This window comes from Sycon ciliatum, chromosome 13, assembly GCF_964019385.1.
Source record: "Sycon ciliatum chromosome 13, ocSycCili1.1, whole genome shotgun sequence".
Lineage (NCBI taxonomy): Eukaryota > Metazoa > Porifera > Calcarea > Leucosolenida > Sycettidae > Sycon > Sycon ciliatum.
This window is the reverse complement of record NC_088655.1, coordinates 27,897,356-27,925,303: the sequence shown is the minus strand read 5'-3', so window position 1 is coordinate 27,925,303 and position 27,948 is coordinate 27,897,356. Positions and strand designations below refer to the sequence as shown.

The window sequence follows — 27,948 nt, the reverse complement described above, 5'->3', positions numbered from 1 at the left end:
CGCCCGGGGTTTGGGGAAACTGGCCAACCCACACATACGTGCCATGCGCAGCTTTGCCCTTCAGACTTCAGTGTCCGACCCGGGTATCCTTCGCATCACAAGGTAAAGGCGTGAAAGAGCTCGGGACATGGATCGCTACACGAACGTGCTACATAACACAATGACAATGCACACAAGGCGCAAGTGGAAGATGGAGCATTCACCAGCCTCCATCGCCATCGGTGTATACGTACGCCAACGATGAAGTGTCAGCGCAAAGAGGGAAATGGAACCTAAAGTAACCACTCAATCCATGGATCTTCTGACTCAGCTCTCGCTCTCCACAAGTAGTTTCTCCAAGTGTTTTCATCCTTCTAATCTATACCACTATGTAAAGAGATGGAGTGTGGATTGTTTGGGGTTTCACTCTGGGAAGTCACCCACTACATTCACACTCAAGTGCTGGAAGTGAAAAGCGATGAAAAGTGCCACGTGCTTTCCCTGAATGGCCGCGCTGCTGCATTGGCTGAAGTGATCATTCGTCGCTGCCCGATTGTGCCGTGTCAATCGTATTACATATAAGTATTTAGTGTGATCAAAAAGTAAAACCTTACGTCAGGTTAGGTAGTCTTTTTTGGACTTTCCATGACGCATATGTGAGGTGGTTGGCGTGGCGGGCGTCGAAGGTTGTTTCTGAGAGACCGAAGTAGATCTTGCTGCTAGATTTGGCAGTGGCTTCGTACATTCACTATTTCCTTGGCTTGGCACTCTCCGCGGAATGGGCAGGACTCCTTGACTGTGCATTGTATTGCTTGGAAAACAACTAATAGCCTATACCCCACGGCACGCATGCCAGTAACTAACTGACTGTAAATTAATGATTTTGCGTTTCGGGTGTGAACATGCCATAACCGAGCCCAGTGTCCCAGTCCCCCATATATTCAGACAAGAAACCAAATCGTTTGGGGATGACTGAACAGGGGCCACATGCAGGCTAACACTGAATGACAGGATACTAGTTCCACCTCCCAAAAACCTTACTTCACGTACCAGGTTTGTTCGTACGGCTCCTAAAACCCAGTAGAATGAAGGAGCTATCCCAGCTCAGTGGCATGCTTTCTCCATCCACTGTGCATTTGTGTTATAACTCTGTCATGTTCCTCATTATAGAATTTGCGGCCTCGGGATAATTCTATCTTCACATTTTTATCAATAGACGTAAGCAATTGCCTTTAACAGAGTAGTGACCTGGTACAGTAAAACTTGTCAAGGCGACCACTCTGATAAGGCGACCACCTGTCCCAGAAGGCGACCACCTGCCCCAGAAGGCGACTGCAACCAAGACCAAGGGATGCAATTTCCAGTCAAAATAATGACCCTGGATAAGGAGACCACCTGGTAACAGAGACCACGCTTTGAAGGTCTATTATAAATAAATTATTCATATCTTTTTGCATCTTTCCCTCGAGTGGGTCTATTGTTATTAGGCAATTGTCTGTTATAGTCACCACTATAAATAAAATCCAATCCAAATCCAATCCAATCCAAGGTCCTTTGAACGGTCGTCTTAGACAGGTTCCACTGTCGTAGGTACCAGGTTGAAAATTCCCCATGTGGGCTTTGAAATGTCAACACAAAACCCACAGCAGGGCAGAAGTGTTTTTTTTCTTCCAACGAACCCTCTCCGATCATGTGACAGACTCAAAATGGCAAAGAGGTATGAATTTAAAAAAAGTCAAACGTCATCCGCACTCAAGGCACATCTCCAAAGTTAGTTCTGGGTCTTGTAGTACACTGGATTTCAAAATTCAGATCACGTCCAGAATTTGTACAGAGTATTGTGGTGCAACTGCAGATAGCGAGTATGTTTCAATTCAAAGAACAAACCTTAAAAATCAACTACTTAGATCTCCTTCCCCAGGTGCAACAGGATTATACAACCAATAAAAAATCATTGCTCCATACTCAAAACTGGAATAAGAGATACATGTGCGTAGTTAGCTGGATTTCCCCAAGTAAGCTCCTACCAGTGTGCCCAATTAATTTAAGGAGCGCGTCAACAAGGTGAAATTGCAACATTCTGCATCCTATGAATGCACCGATGCCAAGCAAAAAACTATTCACGTCAATACTACCGACGCTCACAATCAAGACTATAACTTCAAGAACACGCAGGTCATTCTCACTATAGCAGTGAAGGAGTGGAGAAGTAAGAACTCCCAGAAAATATAGGCATGATCAGATGTGTCACAAGCTGCCTGGAATAGAAGCACGTCACGTGACTGACACTGACACAACTTCATAATAAGCCTTACAGTACCGTGTTCAGGCTATTCGTCTTCGGCTTGCGTGGCCAGAAACCACACTCGTACTTTGGTTCCCCATGGCGATTTTCTGCTGCTGATTCTCTTCCAGCCAAACTTCTCCAGCTTGTACACGTAGTTTGGCTGAAAATCCGTTTTTGCGAAGTCCTTCATTCGACCACGGACGTACTCGTACTTAGCCATGATTTCCATGCCTTCCCCAGTCTTGATCACGTGGAGGCCGGATGGTAGCGCCAACGGCTGGCAATTGGCCATAGCTACTGCTTCTGCTGAGAATGCTTCTGCCACCTGGGACCCGATGTCATCCTCAATGGCCTTGCTGCCTTCAAGCAGGTCTGGTTTGTCCTGTGTGACTGTTGGGTGCTTGTCTTGAAACCCTTCTTCGATGGGCAGCCCTTTCAGATACCTTGGAGCACATAACAATTCGTCGCACATACACAACACAGCACAACAGCCAGGTATTAGTGTACAGTAAAACCTGGCGTGAGCGACCTCTGATTTTAGCGACCACCTGCTTTTAACGACCGTTTTTCCATGCACGGATAGTTCTACATAGACACTGCACTGGATACAGCGACCACCTGCCATGCCCGAGCAGCGACCAATGTTTAGTGTACCAAGTTTACGTGCAGTGAAACCTGTCTAAGACGACCGTTCAAGGGACCTTCAAAACGTGGTCTCCGTTACCAGGTGGTCTCCTTATCCAGGGTCATTTTTACATGTACATGTACAGTCAATTTCGCGTATAATGACAACCGGTGGGGCATCAGACAAGTGTCCTTATTCGCGAAGTGTTGTTATACCCGAAGTCTCATTATATTATGTGTCACAGTTGGATGAGACTTTGCTCTGGGCATGGAAATTATGTCGTTATTCGCAAATTGTCGTTATATCCGCAGTCGTTATTAGCGATGTTGACTGTAGTTAAGTATCAAGTGGTGCACTTCACAGACCAGTCCTGTTCTCGTTCACCCATTTCATGTTTGCTGTTTATCACTGTTGGCAAATTTCCAAACTCCCTTACGCACAGAGTCAGGTTCCGTGTTGATCCTATTGCAACTTTCAACAATTCTCTTAACCACACAGTAACGCGGTGTTAGATTTGTGCAAGAAACATAGTCCTTACCCCTTGATCTCTCCGTAGTTCTTCTCAGCCCATTCTGCCAAAGCCCGTCCGTCTTCAGCTGTGGCATTTGACCTTGAGTAGAGCCATTGTCGATTATCATCCACCAAATGCAGCGGAGTGTCGGCACTGTTGAGGACTAGAAGGTGTGTGAAAACTGGTTCTGCTCTTGTTTTCCTGTTCTTCACATCGTGCGTCTGAATGTAGCTTGTAACAATGCTGTTCAGGGCTGTGAATGCTTTGATGTGCTCTCGTTTCGCACCAGAAACTTCATCGGCCACAGTGAACAACTTTCCAATGAGCTGAGATTCAGCGGACCTCTGCTTCAGATCATTCAAGCAGTTAAGCTGGCCTACGTAATCATGGCCTACGCAATGGCGCAGGATCTCACCGAGAATAGACTTTCCAGAACCTCGAACCCCTTGAATGCACACTGCGCAGGGCGACTGGAGACCTGGTGCACAGGGTGAAAAGGGCAAAAGAATGGAAAAAAAAGGAACAGAAAGGATTTAGTTGAGTACAGTCAACTTCGCTTATAACGACACTCGGCGGGGCATCAGAAAAGTGTCCTTATTCACAAAGTGTCGTTATACCCGAAGTCTCATTATATGTATTACAGTTGGATGGGACTTTGCTCTGGGCATAGAAATTCTGCCGTTATTCGCGAACTGTCGTTATATCCGCAGTCGTTATAAGCGAAGTTGACTGTACTGTACACAGATTTTGCTAAACCTTCTTATATGCACCACCGATGGTACAGTGCATATTGAATAGTACAGAGCTGGCAACTGAAATCCAACCCCTGAGCGTTGCGCTCACATCGCAAAGACACAACGCGGGATTGTAGAACTACGAAATAGAGACGGCTATAATGTGAACGCACAGCTCAGCTGTCGGATTTCAGATGCCAGCATTAAGGTGGCAGACTACCCAAAATTCGCTGAAAATCGAATTTGTAAATTCATATTGAGTGCTACGTCAGTTGAAAGAGCTTGAGCAGCTGCAAATTGTCTGAAAATTGTGTCCCGATCTGACCAGCCGTTCAAGAGTTGTGGCCTAAAATGTGGCCTTGCAAGAAAAGATTTTTTTGCTGCACGCTGTCATTTGTTGGCAGCACTGTATTTGAATGTGAGCAGACCGTGCGCAACTTGTCGTATCATAGAAACACGCGAAAGTGTGCAGAATTTTGCTCCAAGTCCAAAAATCACGTTTTTGAGCCACGTATTGGGCTGCACGGCGGCGGGCGTCGTCCGTCGCCGTGCAGCAGGACTTTTGCCAGCAACCTCGTGACGTTGCAGATATGTGGCTTGATTATTGTAGTTGACGTTGATTTAGTGACTTTGGCAAGTTTGAGTCGTGTCAAGAAGTCAGGTAGAATTCAGTACTAGGCAGTAGTGAAACGTTATTGGTAGTCTTTGCCAGTTTCTGAGGGTATCCTGGATTTGGTGTGCAGCGCTGTGGAAATGGCTTGCTGTGGACGTCCCAGCACTGGATGTTGTATCACAGGTACGACCTCGTAGCACGTGCTAAACCTAAAAAAATTCAAAAATTGACTTGGGTCTGTGGGAGACTGCGGGAGAACGCCCACTCGTTCCGTTGTGACAGATTCCAGGGCCACGTTGAGAGGCCCTACCCCACCACCCATGGCTGCTTCTGGACATGTTTTAGGTTTAGTCCCGCGCACGGACAGAATGGGCACGAAAATGTGAAAAAAAATTTTAATGCATTTGTTTGGCTCCTGGGTGGCTCGCACACCGTGGTACTATGCCGGAAATTTGAGTTTTTCCGGCCTGGAAAGCCTGTCAGTGAGGCGCAAGAACTTGTAAATCATGTCCTCAGGGCTAGCATAGTGGCAGGAGTGTGTGGTCAAAATTTCACTCAAATCCATTGAGAAACACCAAAGTTACGGTCAATTGAATGCCATATGAAATTTATGGGTAGGCTGCCCCTTAAAGCACTAAACGGCAACACAATTAATTATACAACAGGGAGTGACATAAAAATCTTACCATGATACAATCCTCAACAGGGAATGAAACAAGGATCTTACCTGGCCTCTGCATTGGCAATGCGAGCCATTTGAGAAGGAAGGCTGCGACCTCCTTGTCTCCGCCTGACATCAAGCCAATATGTCTGATGAACGGGCGTACTTGCTGAAGAGAGTCCAAGTGTCTCTCTCGTACCGCACCGTCAGAGCGAGGCCACTGCCGCAGGTAGTTCCTGTACTTTTCCAGCTCTGGGTAGTTCGGGGGTACCTTGATCTCTCCTCTGCATAGATAAGGCAAAAAATGCCACATATCAATCACCTATTGAGTACCAGGTAGATTTGGAGGTTGGTTAGGTAAAATAAACTAATCAAACATGGCTCTCATTACCAGGCAACATAAAACCACTTGAATCATAGTGTAACACCTTCCGCTGGTCTATGGCACATTGCATAATAATACATGTACTTCGAAGTAAGATATTAGTATACAAGAGAGAGAGAGATTGGAAGGTGTGTCGCAACTCTGAGTTTCACGTATGACTACGATCATCAGGCAACTGATGGCTCCACAACGGGCAGCCTGAACATAAGTGGGAGCAAGGTGAGAAATACGGAGGGGAACCATAGCGAACGAGTCAAGTGCATGCGAGAAGTTCTTAAGGCTTTGCAGCAGCAGCAGTTCCGGTGTGAATAAAATACTATAAATAGAATGCTGATCGTAGAGATACGTGAAACTCGGAGTTGTGACAAAGCTTCCAAACTCTCTCTTGTATAAATAGAATAGAATAGAGCTGGGGACTTGAAGAGGACTAAAATCAAATTTTCACCAGTTGTAGTCTTCGGGGTGCTGAGTCGAATGACCTTGGTCCGAGGAAGCTGAAACGCTCCCTTTCTCCTTTATTCCCAATCGAACTCGCGCACTTCCACCGAAACTGGGTGACTGCGCCCTACTAGACGGGGATTTGTATGCATAATGTCACTAAAAGTGCCATTTCGTTCATATAGAAGCACGGATGACCGCGATTGGCCCATATCCTGTAGGTGTTTGGACGCTGAGTCGACTGGTTTTGGTCCGAAACGGCTGCGATGCAGCATTTGGGCCTTATTCCCAATCGAACATGGTTGAACAAGCGGTCACGTGCTCCTGCGTACACCAGTCACCTGGTCACCATGCCTGCTGGGTACAGGTTGCAGAGTGTTTGGGTGCAGTCCTGTCGCTCGAGTTGAACTCGAGTTGAACCTTGGTGTGAAAATAGTTACTACAGCCAGATCTCGCATAACCGCACACATCCGTTTTCCACAAAAATATCCGGATAGGCGAGGGAACCGGATAATCGAACACACACACTGTGTGTGTGCATAGCATTGCAGTAAATCGGTGACCAACAATTTTCTTCCGGATGGCGAGCGATCCGGATAAACGAGGTCTGACTGTACAATACTACTAGTATTGTAGTAAGCAGTTGTCGCATGCTGGCAGCCTGGCATGGTGATCAGGTGACTGGTGTACGCAGGAGCACGTGACCACTTGTCCAACCTTGTTCGATTGGGAATAAGGCCCAAAAGCTACATCGCAGTTCCGGGCCAAAAGTAGTTGACTCAGCGTCCAAAAGACTACAACATATGGGCCAACCGCGGTCATCCGTGCTTTTACACGAACAAAATGGCACATTTAGTGATGTTTTGCATACAACTCCCCATGTAGTAGGGCGCAGTAACCCCGTTTCGGTGGAAGTGCGCGAGTTCGATTGGGAATAAAGTAGGAACGGAGCGTCTCAGCTTCCTCGGACCAAGACCATTCGACTCAGCACCCCGAAGAGATAAGTTCCCCTTTAAGCGCCAAATTCACACAAATCCACACATATTCTCTGACTCTTACAAAATGCTCTCACACATCCACATGTATATACACATATTTTACAATGTACAAGAACCATTAGTATCATTTTTATGTAATAGTCCAACACAAAAGCTTACTCGAATGGCATCTTGTCTGCAGGTAGCAGATCATGGTCAAGAACTTGGATTAGCTTCCTTCCTTTCCCTGTAATGACCACGTTCTTCAGAAGTGACTGCAATATCGGTCTGCGAATATCCTGCCACTTGTCCTTCCTGACTCGTATCCAGCGCCCTCCAGAGTACGTTGTTGCGTATGCTTCGGAAGCCTTGGGGAAACTGATGGAGCTGTGCAGCGTGCCATTATCGCGCATCCACTTTGCCCACTCCGGAAAAGTGGTGAAGTGAGGTGTGATACGCACTTTGTAACTCGGTGCTGTAGGTTTGGGTTCCTGCGCGCACCAGACCTGGTCACCAAAGTGCAACATTCATTACATAACATCAACACACAAGGCCCTTTATTGTTTCATTTGGTAACTCCCTTTTCATATTATCCATTCCTTATCCAATCCTGAGTTCCACGAGGATCAATCCCTGGCCCTCTTCTGTTTTTAACTTATATCAACCATCTACCCGGTACACCCTAGCGGCAGATGCAGCGCCTAACGGTTGGGGTGAGTGGAGAAGTCTCACAGCACAAGTGCCGAGAACGACCCCATTAGCTGCAAAATGGGTTTACCGGGTGTTAGCGGCCGTCGTGAGTTCCCTTCGGGAACGGACACGATAATATACTCTCTTTTTTTTACCATGTACCCCAGCAGGTTCCCGGCTTCAGAATGCTTGCAGATTTCCTTCCCGTCCTCCCCAACCATTACACTTTCCTTGTCATCATACCGGCATCCTTATTGTGAACCAGCACAAGCATCTTTCTGTTATGACAGACCACCAGGTCTCATGGAGCCAACAAGTCAGTTCTGTGAGAAGCCAGGAGGTGTTGGATAAATACTTTGAAGTACAAAAGACCAATACAAATCATGCGGATCAAATTCCCTCACAATTGTAAGAGCGAGAAAACCCTTTAACGTAGGAAAATCACACATACCTCCGCGAATCCAGCCACGACTTGAACATACAGGTGGTTATCTTGCGTATGCGTCACACCAGGGTGTGCAACACACTCCACAATTGGAGTGGTTGCCCCTCTGCCAAGAAACACCCTTCCATCGTCGCAGCGCTGCTTGATGCTACACCCTCTGAGGGCATTCTCGGCTTCGTGCAGCTTTCCCAGATCCAAAAAAGTAAAATGGTACGTGAACTCTGTGAAGGATTTGAAAAAAGGATAAAATTGAGTTGTTATACACAATGGCTACTGTTCCAAGGGCATGTATTACTTCTGCAGTAGTATATTTAAATATCCCGCCAGTCAATGGTTGACAACAGATCCCTAATTTGAATTTCTCACGCAATCTCATGCTTATTTACCTTCTCTTGCGGTCCTGAGTTGAGCTCGTGATGCCTGGGTTGTGTGACACTCGGCTGTGGTGAACGTCTGGTCTGCAACTGGGTTTCCAACGGCAGCATCTGCTGACAAAAGTTTCAGGAGGTCCTCCATGACGGGTGGGACGGAGTGATACTCTCAAACCAACCAGTAGCAGTGTTTCTACGGTTTTTGTTCTTTCCGTTCAGCTGGACTGAATGGATACACCCGCACATGCACTAGCCTGGTAGCAGCGCGGGAACCAGCAACGGAATTCTTTCGGAATTTCTCGAAGATCAGAAGCACGTGCAGGATCTTTTGCTTTCAAAAGGGAGAGTGCAAAGGAATAGCCACTTCTACATAATTATAAAGTTGAGTGCCTATCGGCGTCCTCTTATCCCAATATTACTACTGCACATTTGTGAGGATGGAGAACCAGACAGTAGGCCTTTGCGGACAATGCCGGCAGAAAAATTGGCAGAATTCGGTACTTTTTCTGGTAAGTTTCATGCATCTTTGGTATGTGGATAAAGAAATGGAGCGGAATTCAAGGAATTGGCCGTCATAAGGTTTGTATGGTTCTGCCAATTTCACTGCTTTTCGAGCAGAATCTGCCACCTTTTCGAGCATTATCCGCCAATGCCTAGAACCAGAGCATCCCCGTAGCGTCCACAGTTCTCCACGGAAAAAAAAATTCTCGGTTCGCTTGAGACTCGGCTAGTGGCCGAGTTTTCCCCGTCCGTAGAAACGCCACCAGCCTTCAAGGAACACGGCGCAGATGCAGCTCCTAAAGCGGTGGGAGGTGAGTAGATCAGCTCACCAGCATGTGGTCAAAGACCGAAAATCCCATTCATTGCATCCACCACGTTTTCCTCGTTCCACGAAACACAGCACCTAAAAAATCACGTGACACACTGGTCAGTGACGTTTCGCTGGCGATAGCATTGCTGCAAGCTATTGTAATGCTTGTATAGGCGTCCATGGAGCTATGAAGCAGAGACCTCTGGTCGGCTGAACTTAATTTAACTTAATGGCCCCACCACCACACTCCATTATTCACCCCAGTGCCTGGAGATAATGTGGATTTTGTAGAAACAAATGTCCATAATATGCAGGTATGGATAGATGAAGCGTAAGAAACTGATGAGCGGATTCTAGGCACTTACATATGGCATGAACAACCTAGCCCTGTGTTTATTGCTCATTATGTATGTAGCATGTACTGTAACACGTGTAGTTTCCGTGTGGTTTTCCTCACTGTTTATTTCTATTGCATGATTTGCATCAGGAGATCCCCTCGACAGGCCATCGCCTCTGGGAGATCCTATAATAAAGATTATTATAACATATCGGTATGGGGAGCGCAAACTGCACGGTTTCTATGAAGGACTAAAATTAATGATGCAATGGAGTTTGGGAATTCTGAGGAAACGACTAAATGATCACGCATAAAAAAATAATAAAAAATTTCACGGTTCCAGCCGAGTTTTCCGCATCCGTCGTGGGAACGCCACCACCCTCTAGGATCAAAGGCGCAGATGCAGCGCCTAAACGGTGGGAGGTGAGTAGATCAGACCCACCACCAAGTGGTCAAAGACGATGATCACGACGATGATCAAGATGATCACGCATACCTTAGCACAAATCCCTGCTAGCTGACCCTTACGTGAAATGTGAACCAGACAGAGTAATTGGATTACGAACATATGACTGTTAATTGCTAATTTGTTTGTGTTTTTAGCATTGAATGAAATCAGATGATGCTACTGATTTCGCATGCTCACCACCATGTCTCCCGGACAGGTTCCTACGTAGTTGGAAGCTGTGGTTCGGGGCCAAGAAAGGGCGCCAAACTCACGGCTGAATTCATGAAGAAAGGTACGAAGAAGAGAGTGGACTGCGAGGGAATTGAAGAACAGCAACCGGTGGAGCAGAAAGCTCAACATCAGGAAACACCGTCACCCGAACCATCGCGCGTCCATGCATTGCACACCGTACAAATAAAAAGAGCACGAGGTCGCAATTCAGGATCCGGGCTTCCTTTGCTTTAAGGCTTGTTGTTGTAGATTTTTACTTCTTCATCAACACTGAACACAACTTGTAGATCACCACTGTTCTGCTCTCCGATTCCTTGCGAAAGTTGGTGTGTTTCCATATACATACATGTACATGTATTCAAAATTGGCGGGCAAAAAAAACAAGCCATTCAAGCTATGCACTCTATGTCTGGTGTGACCGCTGGCCAGGGAGCACACAAGCCAGCTGAGCGCCAGCGATAACAAGCCCAAAGTGGCTTGTTTCAGTGTGACAGCGGTTTGAAGTGACTCTTGTGGCATTATTCTAAAGAAGGAACTGAATGGTACGCAAGGAATTGGCTTCAGGCCGGCATGTCATTCCACACTCTTTTTCCTGTCCCAAACAAGGTCTTACACAAAGTGATTCTTGTGACGATTGCATCATTCTAAAGGACAGCCATCCACCAGGACATCACGACAGGATATCTGTGCTCATTCAACAGATGGCTCAAAGTTTGAGAACTCTGGCAAGGTACTTTCGGGCCTGCTTTAGATCATGAGTTAGGAAACTTTATTACTCGTTGCTGTAAGGTTCGGCCTCATTTGCCCTGTGCTGAGCTGATGAGTCCACAAAGGACGAAACAGTTCTTTCTGCAGATTGAGTATTTCGCTCCTGCTCTTGTAGCAGTTGAGCACTCTCATGTGGGGTAGTGCCTTTGCTGTTTGCGTTATGCAGAGCTCACTGACTTGTCAATTTGAGCACTCTGCCAAGGTACGTTCTGGCCTGGTTTAAATTAAATCTGGCATAGTCTGGAAAATTTATTTTTAATTGTTTTCAGGTTCGGCCTCATGTTCTCCGTGCTGCACTGATGAGTTCACAAAGGACGAAACAGTTCTGTTCGCAGATTGAATCAGTCTAAAGAACGAAATCCATGGCACTCAAGGAAACGGATTCCTGTCCCAGAAAGATAGAGAGACAGACAGGCAGTCTGAAGTCATTCTTGTGATGACGATGATGACTATGACTCATACAGGAAACCCTGTCAAGACGACCACTCGGCTAAGGCGACCACCTGTCCAAGAAGACCACTGAAACTAGGATCGAGGGATGCTATTTCCAGTCAAATCACCCTGGATAAGGAGACCACCTTGTAACAGAGAGCGCATTTTGAAGGTCCCTTGAGCGGTCGTCTTAGACAGGTATCACTGTGCATGTACTTTTCTTTGAGCGTGTCCAGCAGGGATTCGTATCCAAACTAGTTTGAGTACGAATCCCTGCTGGACACCAGTGGGTGATGTCAATGGCTTCGCATTCTCGGCACTGTTTGAAATTGCACTTTTACATGTACATGTATTACCAAACCAAACCAGACCCTCGTCGAATAATGGCGCAAACCAAACCCAATGCTAGCTACATCATTCTAACAACGGATCTCAATGGTACTCACTAAAGGGCTATAGACACTCCTGTAATTCCATAATCCTTTCTTGCTTCACACTGGTGCTTTCACCGTTGGAACTGGATCAATTGTGAAAGAGTCTCTGGGCAACGTCCCTGACAGTGAGTGTTCGCATGGGAGCGAATCATGTCATGATCATTATGATGATGATACAATCATGTACCTCATACCAGTGTGGAGAGAGTTCAAGGTCCTCAGAAGATTCCAAATCAGAAATGAGTGGTAACAAGCCCCTTCGTGTGTTATACAGAATAAGGTTCTATCTGCTCTTTGGACACTGACAGGCATGCATCTCAAGCGGAGATATTCGGACCTGAACGAGGATCAAAGAACTGAATGCGGGTAAATAGCAAGAGAAGGACGACCAAGGGCACTGCAGCGAAGTCTAAGTCTCCTGGATACTAAAGAACTTTATTGAAAATTCATGATGATGTGATCGTAGAGATGATTGAAGAAAAATCCAAAGTCAACCCAGGCAATTATTAGCAGTCACTACTATCAAAGCAGATCATTATTAATTAATGTTGCAATAGCGCAACTTGAGTCTCCTGGATCTGGTGACGAAACGTCTAGCCATTCTGCAGTGGCCACCAAAAGGGCACTTGTTCAAGACTGGGGTTCAAAGGAAAAGGAACGAGCTACTGGCCTGACTCCCTTCTCCACTACTCCTCTCCCTGGCAGAGTGGTGCGTTCAAGGAGGGTTGCAAGGAATTCAGATTTTCAACCTGACATCCACCATGACGTCACCACAGGTCCTCTGTGCATGTGCACATTCAAGAAATGGCTCAAATCTATTGGAGAAAAGGTGCTGAGCAAGGCTACAGCTGACGCGTACACAATGAATGCGGCAAAGCTTCTGATGTACCTGAACCCCAAGGATGTGGATTTCAAGGAATTTCTCAACACGAACAAGGTGGGGGAGTACCTGGATAAGATGCGAAGTATCAAGGGAGCAGATCCTGCAAGAATGAAGGGGAGGTTGGATGCAGCTAAAGCGGCCCTTGATTATTTGGACAACATGGACGATTCTGATGATATCATTGCATTGTCAGTCCGTGTGAACAAGGCTACGGAACGGTACGCAACCATTTGCAAGAGATTCTCCAAAGAGCTGAGCAAGCATAATACCAAGTGGAGGAAGAGCATCATTTTAACCACCGGAACCTCTGACCTCAGATGTACAGGCAATTCTCACTGACGCAGCAGCGTTCGAGAGGGCAAACAGAATAACATAGATAGCAGGGACAGATTTCTACTTTTGGATCCACTAAGGTGTGACTTTGCTATTGCCTCAGTGTGTGGGTTCATGGCAACCCACTCATGTCGGTTGCAGGTGTGACTGTTTCTTCGCTACCAGTTGTCAACCCACCCCATACCCAGTCAATTTCACCGGTTATTATCACCTTGCTGTGAGTAAGACCGCTTGAAATGTGCTTGGATCCATACAAAAACTGGATCCAGTTTTTGAATTTTTGAAATTGTTGCTATGCTGTGACGTAGTACTTTCAAGCCCTATTCCACACGTCATGAGTTGCAAGTAATACCGTTGGAAGGCTGTTGGTTTGCGAAATGGAGATGTGTTAGAGCTGGGTCTCGGGTCTCTGAATGTCTCAGTAGCCTGTCAGTTTTGTGCCCTATTATCGCACTTTCTGACTCTTTATCATCTTGTTACAGTCGTGGATAGTTGCTGCATAACACTTTCTCATGTGTTTCTTCTTTTTTTTACATTCTTTTCTTCTTTCTTCCCTTTCTTCTTTTTGAGTATTTGCAGTCTGCGTTTTTCTCTCTTTCGTGGACGTTTGTTGTATTCTCCCTACCACCATCATGAAGGACCTGGCAGGCCACGACATCCCTTTGAAGAATGCCAGCGACCTAGAAGGAGCACGAGCATTTGCTGCAGACACGTCGAAATGGAGATCAGACATTGTTTATGGATGAGTTTTTTGTTGACTGGGGACAGAAGCGGACTTGGCTTAATTTCAGTGTATTTTCATACATTGTTCTTTGGCCTTTGTACGCGTGCTGTGGTATTATTATTGTTGTATTCCTGGCTTTTGGCCGTTACTTTATCGGCATCATAATATTGGGCATCATTGCCCGTTTGGTCTGCGATACAAAAAAAATCTCAACAACACGATCGACCCCCGCCCCCCCCCGCCCCCCCGCCCCCCACCGCCCCCCCCCCCGCCCCCACAAGCATGTACAAACTTGCGCACCAAATGCAGCCAGTTTGCCGATCACACGGCACTCACTGCGACACATTGCACAAGGCATTTATCAGTTGCATTCATCCAAAGGGTCGCAGTAGGAAGACGGTTGAAGGATTGGCATCTCCTCTCAACACCACGAAGACCGTCGTCCTTGCCTTCCAACTCCAACACATCATCCTGGTCCACATCATACTCCACTCGACTCGGCTGCAGCAGGTCAACCAACATAGGCACCTTGGGCTTGGCGGTACACTCCCAGACGATATGAGAGGGACCCAAAACACCATAGAAACTGCACACAAAGCCAAGAAATCTACTGCATTCGAAATAGGGCACTATTCAAGAGAGGGCTGTAATCGAGCCAGTACGGTATACATGTACATGTACAAGGATATGATTGTTTATTCATACATGTCACGTGCCTGTTGTCAGGTCGTTGCTAGCATTTGGCCAATCAGAGCACCACCGTACCAGGGCGTTATCATACTTACTAATACTAGAATAGACAACACGAAACACGAAGGGTCACTCTACATATCATCCCAGACCACGCCACCACTCCCCTTATTCATGGCTCACACATGACGGGTTTACGTGGCTCTAGTAAAAAAAAAAATATCCGGGCACAGTGCCTTCCCCCTCCGGCTGCTGTGCTGAATTCATTGCCACGTCTGTATGGCTCTTGCTCCTCCCAACCTTACACAATATATCTCTACATGTAAGTACCGTTGTCCGATGATTGACCTAATTGCCACCAGGCTCCAGGGGAGCAACAAATTCTACCCTCGGTCCATTGCTAACCTTTTTTTTTTGTGTCTCAATTTGGCTCTGCCTTCGCGGCATCGACCACGTTTTGCAAGCATTTCGCAACGCACTATGTAGCTTGGTGATAGCTTGTGTGTTGCTGTTTCAATGGAAACTGCTGTTCGCACAGAGCTAGCCTACAAAAAAAACTAAGCCAGTGATTCCTGACTGAGCTGTCAAATGTGCACCTACATGTACACGTACATGTGGCTAGATCTGCCCGATTTTGGTCACTGCATGCATAAAACCAGTGGCTTTCAAGCTGAAGCCTGAAGCCTGGCCAGATAAAAATGAATTCTACATCATGAATGATAATACTAATGGGGCTGTTAGGTGATGACGTCACAGTTCCTTCGATACGCATAACAACGATCCCACTGGGGACAAACAAAAGTAGCGTCGTCTCCACCGAACCAGTTGTCAGTGGCAACATATAAGAATCGTGTACATTTCTTCGTTTCTTCTTTGCTGTTTTCAGTGAGTGTTTTGTTTTCTCTTTGTCCTTGATCTCGACGATGTTGTCGTGCTCATTACCCTACTGAGACGTCTCTTGTGACTGTAGCCAGTGTCACGGAGGATTTTAATGGTGTGACAAGGTAGATCGCCGAGATCGAGCGTGAAAAACGCTCTGCATTAGTAGCTCCTGTAGAATGTTTTCTGGGATGGCGTATCCATGGTCAACAAAACCAAGGTGCAAGACAGCACGAGTGATCGTGTAAACGATGTGAACTCCAAAAGGTAAGCTCCTGAACAAGTGGAAAGATATAGGTATTTACAAACTCTCTCTTCATCCATCGATTGCCGCTATGCATTGCATTTTGCCTTCACAGATAATCTGGCCAAATTTATTGTAACTAGAGAGTGCAATCGTACTTGGGGCCCATCCCAATGTCATCACATGGCTGTGGTGACTAGTGTATATCTGCGAGAATTTTTCCTCGACTGATACGGAGTGCAGGTGGATCGATTATGAGAAATGCGAACATGTGAAGTAAGTAATAATTATTAGTTGTGTCGAAGAAATGTGCAATAAAATAAAATTTACTTTACACTCAAACATACACTGTAGATGTACATGTAACATCATGATAATGATTCCATCTTCATTGTCCCGCAACTGGTACACCATACGCACCGAATACATGGTGTGTGTGTGTGTGTTGCGCGCGCGCATGTACATGCACACACTCTCATGCGTGGCCGAGTCGGCCAGATGAACAGACCATGCATTTGCACGAGGTGTCCGTAATGTCATTGGAACGCTGTACTTTATGACTTTATTCCAAAAGAGTATGTCTTGCCCCTGATGAATGGAGTTGTGTCTGTGCTCAGCGGGTATCGGGCTATGACGCAACACTGCAATCAGCGCTGCAATTTTAAAAAAGAGAGCACTGCATGGATTATTTTGACTAACTTCCTTTGTGTTTACTTGGTTGAGCCCGTGGTTTCATTTCTGTGTTCTGTCATGATTGGCCTCTGGAAATAATCAGAGTGGATGTCATTTTGCCATATATGTGTGCCTTGTGCGACAGGTTCAAGGCTAGATGCACTTCACATTCGGCGTGCGATCTCAGCGTCTGGGACCTGATGAAGTCTTGGTTGGATGATTATTCAAGCCTGATACTACTCGACACACCAATGTACATGTCAATGTAATTTTTTCAGAGCTGCACTATTTACGTGTTGATGCTTACTTCGGTGTTAGCGTGTTTCCCCCGGTTTGTTTCCATCATCATGATCGTGTGTTCTTGGGCTGAGCGAGCACATGCACAAGTCTGCAGCTATAACCCTGTGTATATTTGGTTACACTTTGTTCTGCAATGCATGTACCTTGTAACATTATGTGCTTGCACTGTTTTGTCTGGCCTGCGTATTTCAGGACTATTCAGTGCATTAGACCCAGGTTCGTTTGGTTGCCGGATGATCTCTTGTTGCGTCGCTCTGTATTTGTATTCATTAATTTTTGGGCTTGAGAATTGAGCTGTTGTGTGGTTCCCAATATGTAAACATCATGCTGGTGCTCTGTGTTTCGATTATCGACTGTCGGAGCAGTCATGCATTTATTAGCAGAACGGTCAATACTGTAGTCTTTTCACGTGTTTGTCTTTTTTTGTGTTTTCGCCGGGGGTATTAGCGGTAACGCTGCACACAGAACGGCAGTGTTGCATCACTGGACGACCCTGCCTTTGCATCTGACTTAATTTCCCCAGGATCTGGTGCAGTTACACCAGACAGTCACTTCCTGTAAACACGCAAACAGCAAAAGAAGAGATCCCGCAAATCAGGAAAAACCATTGTGGAAAATATAGAGTAGATCATACAACATTCAATAATCTGGAGTATTTACAGTGAGACAAACACTTCAAACAGTGCTCTCTCTCTCTGTCTGTCTCCATCCTTCCAAAAATACCCCATGACAATTCCCTAGAATTATTTTATTTTATATTCTTAGGACATCATTCTGAACATAATAATTCTTCCATGGGTCTTCAATCACCACGGAGGTCGAAAATATAAGTCATGCAGTTTACGGGAGGTGCGAGCAGTCATGGATATAGAGGCTGATATTGTGCCAGCGTGAGGGCAGAGACAGAAAGAAGACACTGATTTCTTGAACAACTCACCTTTATATAATCGAATCCACAAGGAGCGCTCATACTTTGATCCATCAGGACGCGAAACATCTTCAAAGCACTCTCAAACACGGAGTTTTACTGTGGGCAGCCAATTTCACAGCCATCATGAAGGCACTCGACGACTACAGGAATTTTGTAGAGGAAAGAGCAAGGAGTAAAGAGCGACGACAATCGCTTGAAGAAAAAGCAAAGAAAAATTGCTGTCTCTCCAGTCATTTAGATGCCCTTGACATCTGGTTCCATCCAGAGGACGCGACTTTTGTTTGTCCCCAGTGCTCTCCGTTGCTATGCGTATCGAAGGAGCCGTGACGTCACACTTAACAGCCCTATAGTGATAGCCCCAGGCGTTCCGTGGCGCGCACCGCTCTGTACTGATGCACCACGCACACACATCATCATTGCACGCCAGGTCCAACGCATGTCAACTGAAATCGGATCTCATGAAAAGAAGGGAGTCGACTGCACTGCGCCGTGCGCATGTTGGCAGTGACTGATGTCACGTGATGTGGCTGTACAACGACGTACTACTGTCGTGGACATGGAAATCCGGTCGCACGTCTAGCGGCCCAGGGCGCTGGCCATGCAGCCGTGGCCCATGCATGGCGGTCGGGGCATTTATGCGCTGCAGCTCGCTGGTCACATCGGATCAACATGGCATGCAACGTTCTGTACGCGCTGAGGGCGCCGGCCCCGGTCAATCGACTGGATTTCCATGTCCTCGACAGTAGTACAATCCTGTACTGCACAGCCGGCTAGCCCTGCGCTCAAAGCTGTTCCATTCATGTCGTCAAATTTAATTTTCTACTTTAGCTCACGATCACAGAACTAAGAAACTGGGCTGGCACTGGGCTTTAGACTTTCGCACACACCTGCAATGGATGCGATGGCTGCGGATCCCGCCGCAAAGCCCAAGGCTCTGCTGCCTTCACTGGTCAAAGCCAAAAAGAAGTTGTTGGAACAGGCCGAAGAGTCGAGAGTTCAGCTGAGCGGCGGCCTTGCTTCTGATGAACTCATTCCACTCGACCAGATATTCGTAAATTTGGCGTTGGTGTCGGAAACGGAAGTGAAAAGAGAATTTGATGAAACGTTCTCGACGTATGGCGAGAGACGTGAACACTCAGTGCAATTCAGCAAGGCCGATCGAATTGAATTGAAGAACCTGTTTCGTGCCGCAGGCTCACGTATTGGCGCTATGCCCAGCAAGGTGATGCGGAATGTACTAGCGTACGGATCTGCTGGTAGTGGCAAGACCACAGTGTTTCTGCTCATGGTTCTATACCTGTGGAGCAGAGGCGAACTATGGCAAGAATAATTCGATCTGGTCGTGGGGCTAGAGCTTCGTGAACAGGCGCGTCGGAACGACTTTGGAAGTGGGGCGGCCATGGAAGGGGGGGGTCCTCCCCCGGGAAAAAAATTCAAAAATTAAAGCCAATTGCAAGCATTTCTGGGCATTTGGTGCCATTTCAGTGTACGGTAACTACAATGAAAGACTTTTTGATTCTGCAAAAAACCAAGAAGATGCTACGATCGGGGACAAACATTACCCTCCCCCGGGAAAAAAATTCAAAGATTGAAGCCAATTGCAAGCATTCCCAGGCATTTGGTGCCATTTCAGTGTACATGGACTTTTGATTCTGCAACAAACCACGATCGGCGACAAGGATTTGCCACGTTTGCGCTGAGATCATCGCGCTTTGTTGCAGTGTGCTAAAAAAAAAAAAAAAAAAAAAAAAAACGGCCGAAAAAGTGGGGCGGCCATGGCCGCCCCGGCCGGTGCGGTTCCGACGCCCTTGGTGAAGACGAAGTGAGAGCTGTCACTAGTCTTGCCGAACTGTTGGCTGTGAAGCTGGCGAGCCAGGGCCTGTCGCAGGATGAGATATCGGAGCTTGCAGGCTACTTCGAAGATGCTCCAAGCCGTTTATGCGTTGTCATGGACGGCTTGGATGAGTGTGATTTTGCCAGCTGCAGTAAGTTCATGAGAGACTTGCTGAAACGTGAGGGCATGGTGAAGACGCACGTGATCGTCACAAGCCGTCCATGCCAGGATGCGTCTAAACTATCGCAGTGTGGCAAATATCCGCAGAAGATCTAAGTACTGGGTTTCTCACCGGAAAATGTGAGGGAGTACGCAGTGAAGGTTCTCGGTAAACAACGCGCTGAGGTTCTGCTGACAGAGCTGCAGAGCAAGCCGGATGTGTCATCTCTTATGGCAACTCCCATGTTTGCAGCCCTAACCTGTGAGCTTTTCAAGAGCAGCGACGCCGTGTGGACGTGCAGTGCATCCCTGTACGAATCGTTACTGCGCCGAGTCGCAGAGCGTGCTGGTGGTGCGGTTTGCGGATCGATTTCACAGGTACCCAGCAAAGTGGTCCAGTCGCTACATGAACTGGGGCGTTTTGCGTTTCGCATGCTGCTGGTGAAAAAGATGGTGTTCAACACGTCCGACATCATCAACTCCCACTTGAGCAAGGATGCGATGAGCTTGGGTCTTCTCCAAACGTGCCAGGGCACAATGTCTACGGACGCTCGGCAATACCGCTTCCGTCATCTGTCACTGCAGGAGTTCCTTGGAGCATGGTATATGATGCGGTGTGTAGTGCAAGAAAGACATCACGCCGTTGCATTCGTACAGGGAATTGGCGCGTACGATGGCCATATGTCAATGTTCTGGAAGTTTCTCATTGCTCTATGCCCGGAAGACGTGTCACTGACCATCATGGAGGAGCTATGGCGTGCGCAGTGTGCAGATCCCATACCACTGGATCCTAGCAGTAAGGCCAAAGCTGGGGAATTGCCGTCTTATAACGTTAGTCTTGCGGAATTTGCTGCCCTGGGGGCTGCTGATGCCAACAAACGCACTGCTATTGCCGCTAGTCGTGCTGCCACCGCCGCTAAGCTAGCCGAGGAGATGCGCAACGACTCGAGTGTCCTGACCGGTGAGGAGGAGATGGCAAAGGTCCACGACCGCCTATGCCGGGTACTGAAGGCTGAGCACATGACAGTCCTCGCCGACATTCTCCTCATTCCTCGGTGTGACCGTGGCAAGGGCCATGGCGAACAGCAGGTGCGCCATTCCATGCCCATCAGCCGAGAGCCCACAGATGCGCTATTCCTCAAGACTCTCCTGACGGTGTGGATGGAGAGCGGCAGTGTTGCTAATGGCACTGTGCTGTTGGAAGCGCTATCCCAGGTGGATGCTGAGCTGGCGCGGCCGTGCGAGAGTCTCCTTCATCCCGCTGCTATGCTGCTGAGTCATGAATACCTGCAAGCTGCTCCTGCTCGCATTGTAAGTCTAGCTGATGCTATCCATGCTAGTCCATATTCTCCTATCCGTCAGTTTTTTGTTCATCTTGTGGTGGCATATCATGAGCATGCAGAGTATCACGGTGTGTCCGGCAAATGGACACACCCTTTCTTTCGTGTTGTGCTTGCATCAGAGCTCAATGTCAGTGGCACATCACATTCTTTTCATGAATGTGTTTCTCTTAGTTCCTTACTGCGTGGTTATGCATGTTCTGATCTGGAGGAGGTCAACCTCATCGGTTGTTTCTTGGGAGATGAGTCCTTTCTCAGGTTATCCCAAGGACTAAAGATGTGTCGCAGAGTACGTGTACTAGAGCTAGAAGGGAATGATATCCACGCTGGGCAGGCACTGTCCTCCGTGATTCTAGCCTTGTCCCCTAGTCTGCAGGGTTTGCGTATCAGTTTTAACCAGGTTGGTGTTCTTGGTTTTCTGCGGGTGTGCTTTGCAATCAACCATTGTAAGAATGTACGCACTGTCTGTATGAGCTACATGTACGTGACATCGTGTCGTATGTCTGCAGTACTGTTGTTTGTACTCTGGGATATGTTGGAGAGATGTACACAGCTGGAAAGCTTGGAGGTGGATGGGAATGCGTTTGTGGGAAGAGAGGATGATGAGTTGAGATTCATCCAAGCCGTGAAGGGGTGCACACAGTTACGCCAACTGGAGGTGAACGACTGTGGTTTAAGTAGTAGCGTTTGTTCTCAACTTGTCACCGTGTTCACGGAGAGGAATTGTCGGAAGGGCTTGGTATACGCCTGAAATAATTATGTGGACTAGTTGTGTCGGAAAATTCTTGACAATGTGTGTTGTGTCGTAACTTGATCACACAGTCATGTAAACTCAGTAAATTGTTGTGAATTCTTGGGGCAGTGTAACATTTTGTAGTGTTTTGTTCCCCTGTATACCCCCTACCCCTAAGCCCTGACCATCGATAGTTTTGTTGCCTGCTTTTCTTCTTGTGCTTGAACATGTGAATATGTTTTTGCTTGCTGCTGGCCTGCTCACTAATCTAATCGTGAGGATGGTTGTGAGACCATTTCTAATGCTGTCATGCCTACCTGTATATTTCTTCTGCTGCTACGCTATGTTGTTCTTTCCTCATTGATTTATGAACTGCTAGTGATTTGTATGCGTGCCTACGATGTTTGTATGTAGTTGTGTGTAAGTGTGTGTCATTGCTTGGAGTATTGGAAATGGAGATAGGACTACAGGTTGATCTGATGGTTGTGCGTGTTTATTCGTGTACTCGAGTGTATGCTTACGTGCGTGCGTGTCAGCAGTCGCAAAGTGGGGGGTACCTTTGGAAGGAGGGGGGGGGGGGGGGGGGGAGGGGGCACAGGAAAACTCAGAGGTATCGGCAAACAAAACAAAATAGATTCAGTCACATTGATTGTTTGTTACTGTACAAATTGTGCATAACAATGGATCTATGGGTGATACTTAAATAAAACCATAGTGACACCCAGCTGACAACTAGCGTATACCGAATCAAAATATTTGGTGGTTGTGGTGGCGGCGACGGCGGTGGTGGTGGCGGTGGTGATTGTAGAGAGACCATCATTTACACCTTTAGTTTTTTCAACATCAGGCATGTGTGGGCCAGAGGGGTATGGTATTTTTGAATAATTTGGTATCGCTTGTTGAGAAAAATCCTGATTTACATTATTCTGTAGTCATGGGACAACTTCGATCTGTATTTTCGCTGTGTTTGCTTCGCTGGTGTATTACTTAATAATAATGATAACTGAACTCGGATGGTGAGCCAGTATAGTTATGATGAAGAAAGGAAAAGGACAAAATGTTACGAGTTATGACAAACTGTATCCGAACCTGAGCCTTCCAAGTTGGAAAGTTGTTGGTTTGCGCCTTGGAGAAGTGTTGGAGCTAGGTGTCAGGTCGGCGAATGTCTCATTACTCCTTGTCAGTATTCTGCCATTTTGTCTCACTCGCTGACTGTATAAGATCTGGTTACGTTGGTGGACAGTTTGCCATAACTCGTAACATTTTGTCCTTTTCCTTTCTTCATCATAACTATACTGGCTCACCATCCTAGTTCAACTTTGCGCACCTGATGAGCCGTCATGACCTATACGGCAAAAGGTACGTCGTGTGGAACTACTTGTTATTGTACATAACTAGTCCATCTTACATGATAGTGGAGTTCAGTAGGATGTTGGCGTTTCGGTTTGTCACAATACGCCTTCGCTTAGCTTCCCCTTCTATGTTTATTACATAAACTTGAGTCTCCCAAGTTGGGTGGTCTGTTGCTTTGCGTCGTCGAGTTGTAGTAAGGCCGGTCTGTCCAATAGTCTTACTAGTTTCGTCATCATCCAGTAACTTTCGGCATTCTTTGTTGCCGTGATGCGTAGCTCATGCTCTTCTTCGTTGCGCTTTCCTTACCCTCTTGGACTTTTCCGAACCTGAGCCTTCCAAGTTGGAAGGTTGTTGGTTTGCGCCTTGGAGAAGTGTTGGAGCTAGGTGTCAGATCGGCGAATGTCTCATTACTCCTTGTCAGTTTTGTGCAGCTTTTTATTTTTGCGGTTATCGTTGAGGGGATCGCGTTGCCACAGCTTCCATGCCTGCTCCTTGGCATGATTGGTGTTAGAACAGTCCGGTGTCCACCATACAGGATTGCATTGGTGTATCACAAGCTTTCTGGGTGGTATGAACTGTTTCATTCCATGCATCATGACATCAGTGGCGCGCTGACAGGACTGCTCCGCACACCCATGGATCGTGGCGGACCAGTCTATGATGCGGATGTAGGCTCTCAGGCGGTGCCAGTCAGCAAGGGCGTATTTCCAAACTCGTCGTGGATGCTGTTGGAGAAACTCGGCAATGATAAGTTAGTAAGGGGCCGTCCGTAAATATCGATGTTTTTTTAGAGACGATATTGGTGCTTCTCTCCCTTGACCCCCCCCCTCCCCCCAGAAGACGCACATGTACATTTAGATCATGGAATCAATATTTTTGGATGCTCATTTTTTTCCTATTTTTGTCAATAATATGAACCCAAGATGGCAAGTTTGCAGGCCTGTTCGACAACCTCACGGGTCAGCAGCTTTTCAGCGGTAATGCCAACGGACTCCAGAAAGGTAGTCTCAGCATTCGATGTGGGGGCAGTCAAAGGCATCTCAACGGGAGTAACAACATTCGTTGCAGCAGCAGCAGGAGTTACGGGAGAGGTCGATTCGACCACCACACAGTCGGGTGATTCTGGCCGCTGAATGCCCAGCCATGACTGGCTGCTCTCTTGGGCCGCTTTCCATTTGCCAACCTCAGCAACGAACTCGCGGACACCGGCTTCATTGTCCTTTAGACTACTCTATTTTGCCTGCGCTTGTCGAACAACATCTGCAGGGACTGCGTTTGTTCGCACTGCCTCTACGTCTTGAAAAAGGTCTCCTGCAGGCATCGTTCGGCCGATTTCCACAATCAATAGCTCATTCTTTTGCTCTTGAAATTCGCCATGGGCGTACAGCTTCCAATTTTTGATTTTGTTCTTGTGTCGCGAGTTTTAGCTCCGCGCACGGAAGCTGGTTTCACATTTCTTGTATAGCCATTTAGACGTCCGCGTGCAGGGATCGGCGAAACTTCAGATATTTACATCGATATTGTTCTGATGCTCGAAAAGACGCACATGCCTCAAACCCCCTCCCCCCAGACGCACCAATATCGTCTCTAAAAAAACATCGATATTTACGGACCGCCCCTAATAGGTTTTTCATTTAATCCGACGAGACCACACGACGCTTGCAGACCACAGCACGAACAGTTCACCAGCCACACTCCACGAATGCAAGTAGTATTACTCCTGACAAGTCTTGTTTCGTTCCATAAAGTTGACGTGGAACTCATCAGAGGAGAAGCAGTTCTTAAATGAAGGGGTTAAGCTGCATAATGCTATTTTATAGAGAAGATACCGGCGCAAGGTGTAAACACTCAACTAACTCACATATGTGAGAGAGACATATGTGAGAGAGAGAGACAGAGAGAGAGAGAGAGAGAGAGAGAGAGCGAGAGAGAGAGAGAGAGAGAGAGAGAGCGAGAGAGAGAGAGACAGAGAGAGAGAGAGAGAGAGAGAGAGAGAGAGAGAGAGCGAGCGAGAGAGAGAGAGAGAGAGAGAGAGAGAGAGAGAGGGAGAGAGAGAGTAAGTTTCATTTATAAAGACAGGTAAGTCTAACAAATGAGGACTGAGACCTCTACAACAGGGTTTTTACGCCTGAAAGCAGGTGCATGATTTAACAAGCAGGTTGTCAGTCTAGATTTTATGCGCAGATGGAGAAAAGGCGCAGAATTGTTGTAATGAGATCAAAAGCAGAGAGAGAGAGAGAGAGAGAGAGAGAGAGAGAGAGAGAGTAAGTTACATTTATAAAGACAGGTAAGTCTAACAAATGAGGACTGAGACCTCTACAACAGGGTTTTTACGCCTGAAAGCAGGTGCATGATTTAACAAGCAGGTTGTCAGTCTAGATTTTATGCGCAGATGGAGAAAAAGCGCAGAATTTTTGTAATGAGATCAAAAGCAGAGAGAGAGAGAGAGAGAGAGAGAGAGAGAGAGAGAGAGAGAGAGAGAGAGAGAGAGAGAGAGAGAGAGAGAGGGAGAGAGAAAGAGAGAGAGAGAGAGAGCGAGAGAGCGAGAGAGAGAGAGAGAGCGAGAGAGAGAGAGAGAGAGAGAGAGAGAGAGAAAGAGAGAAAGAGAAAGAGAGAGAGAGAGAGAGAGAGAGAGAGAGAGAGAGAGAGAGAGAGGCGTGCTGTGTCTGGGAGCTGGTTCCACAGGATAGCTCCAGCATGGTAATTGGCTTAGCTGAGGATGCAGTTGTGGACACAGGAATGATGAGTAACTTGCTGCTCCCTCCTCGTGTTCGGAGAGAGGGACTACGGGCGAAAAAGCATGCAAACAGAGTACTGTAAAATTTGTTCAGGCAGCGCCAAATGAATACCAGAATGTGCATGTGGGTGTATATGTTGAGGGTTCGGGTGTTCATGTGCTCAACGCCTCAAGTAAGGGAGCCGTGTGAGTGCGAGGGGCTGTCCTGCACACCGAGCGAGCCGCACGTTTGAACAAACTATTTTAGGTGCTTATCATGATAAGACGATAAGAAAGGGGCATAGGTAGCCGATGCATAGTCAAATTCTGATATTAATATAAAGGACCTGAAAACCTGAACACGGCAAGAGAAAGGCCAACATGCTCGCGAGGGTCGTCTACATCAGCACGGTGTGGACGATCTCTCTTATCAGTTGATGCCACCTCCAAGCTGGCAGTGACATCAGCAAATTCTGGCCAGGCCACTCTACTACAGGCCGTGAAGATTCCACACCTCCTTCCAAAAATGCGAATGCAGCCAACAGCACCAGCAGCAGCAAGAGCAGCAGTCACAACAAGAACAACAACAGCAACAACAACAACAACAACAGCGGCTGCACCAGCCGTCGCCGCAGCAGCAGTAGCGACAGTAGCAGTAGCGACAGTAGCACCAATCAGTTGGAAGTACAGTAGCATGATCAAGATCAACAGCAACTTGGGATTGGCGCCACGATTAACTACTTCCTGAGCGCGAGTCGTGGCCTGTCTGCTGTCGCAGCCGGCACACCTGTAACCCCCCCCCCCCTACACAGGCACAAACGTTCTTCTGCCGAACGGTCACCAGATTCGCTGTCACAGGATGCAAAGCATGCCGCCCAGCATGGTGCGCAGCCACCCCAGCAGAATGCCCAGTCCTCTCATGCCCAATGATGGATTCCAGACATCTGCGACTGCTAGTGACTAATGCATTCATATTATCAGCCTGAGCAACAAGATAGGTGCCCTGCAGCATGCAATCCTGCAGTATAATGTAGACGTGGCAATAGCAACAGAAACGAAGCTCTGCTCAGACAATTCCTCCCATGAGTTGACCATCCCAGGATACTCACCCCCTATAAAGAAGGATTGAGATGCCCATGGTGGCAGTGTGGCAGTGTGGGCTAGGAGTGAACTATCCATTACGGTAATTTACCTACCACGACGATATAGATTGCCGTGATCATGAGTTCTTGTGGATCTCCCTCACAATGCACTCCGGAACTAAGACTGTTTTGGGTGCGCTCTACCGGCCTAGTTCTTGTGCAGAGACAGACACCAGCCTGATGGACTACCTAGACAACACTTTGGATGATGTCCGCCGTCTTGCCAGCAATGTGATAATTGCATAATTCAGCATTGCTACAGAGTAGCAAGACTGTCCGAGATGGTGAATGCCTGGTGGAAGTCTGCGCAGCACAACACCTTGTCCAACATGTCACCTAGCCAACCCGCGGCAACAATACTCTCGATCTTATCATCTCCGATTTCCCACACCCGTATGAACCACAACCTATCCACCACTTGGACGATCTGATCATGCCGTTAATCTAACTTATCTTTTATTCTTTGCTGCCATCTTCAATAGGTCCGTCAAATAGTAGTAATAGGTTTTTCATTTGACCCGACGAGACCACACGACGCTTTCAGATCACAGCACGAACAGTTCCCCAGCCACACTCCACGAATGCAAGTAGTATTACTCCTGACAAGTCTTGTTTCGTTCCATAAAGTTGACGTGGAACTCATCAGAGGAGAAGCAGTTCTTGAATGAAGGGGTTAAGCTGAAAAATGCGATTTTATAGAGAAGATACCGGCGCAAGGTGTAAATACTCAACTAACTCACATAATTATGTGACAAATCAACACAAAAGGAATAGTGCAGAATGGAGGTGTTATGAACCCTACCAAACACAACAATCACAAGTGCTTAATCAATCACAA

The 27,948-nt window shown here is 47.1% G+C and overlaps 1 protein-coding gene across 1 annotated transcript; it reads right to left on the bottom strand.

Annotated features, from left to right (window-relative positions):
* Positions 1–1,730: 1,730 nt before the first annotated feature.
* LOC135829663 (uncharacterized) lies at positions 1,731–8,913 on the bottom strand. The gene is made up of 6 exons (XM_065342052.1): positions 8,732–8,913; positions 8,352–8,566; positions 7,391–7,716; positions 5,477–5,694; positions 3,430–3,880; positions 1,731–2,709 (listed from the first exon to the last, which is right to left on the bottom strand). The coding sequence occupies exons 1-6, from the start codon at positions 8,859–8,861 to the stop codon at positions 2,310–2,312; spliced, it is 1,740 nt and encodes a 579-aa protein (XP_065198124.1). The 5' UTR covers positions 8,862–8,913; the 3' UTR covers positions 1,731–2,309.
* Positions 8,914–27,948: the final 19,035 nt, after the last annotated feature.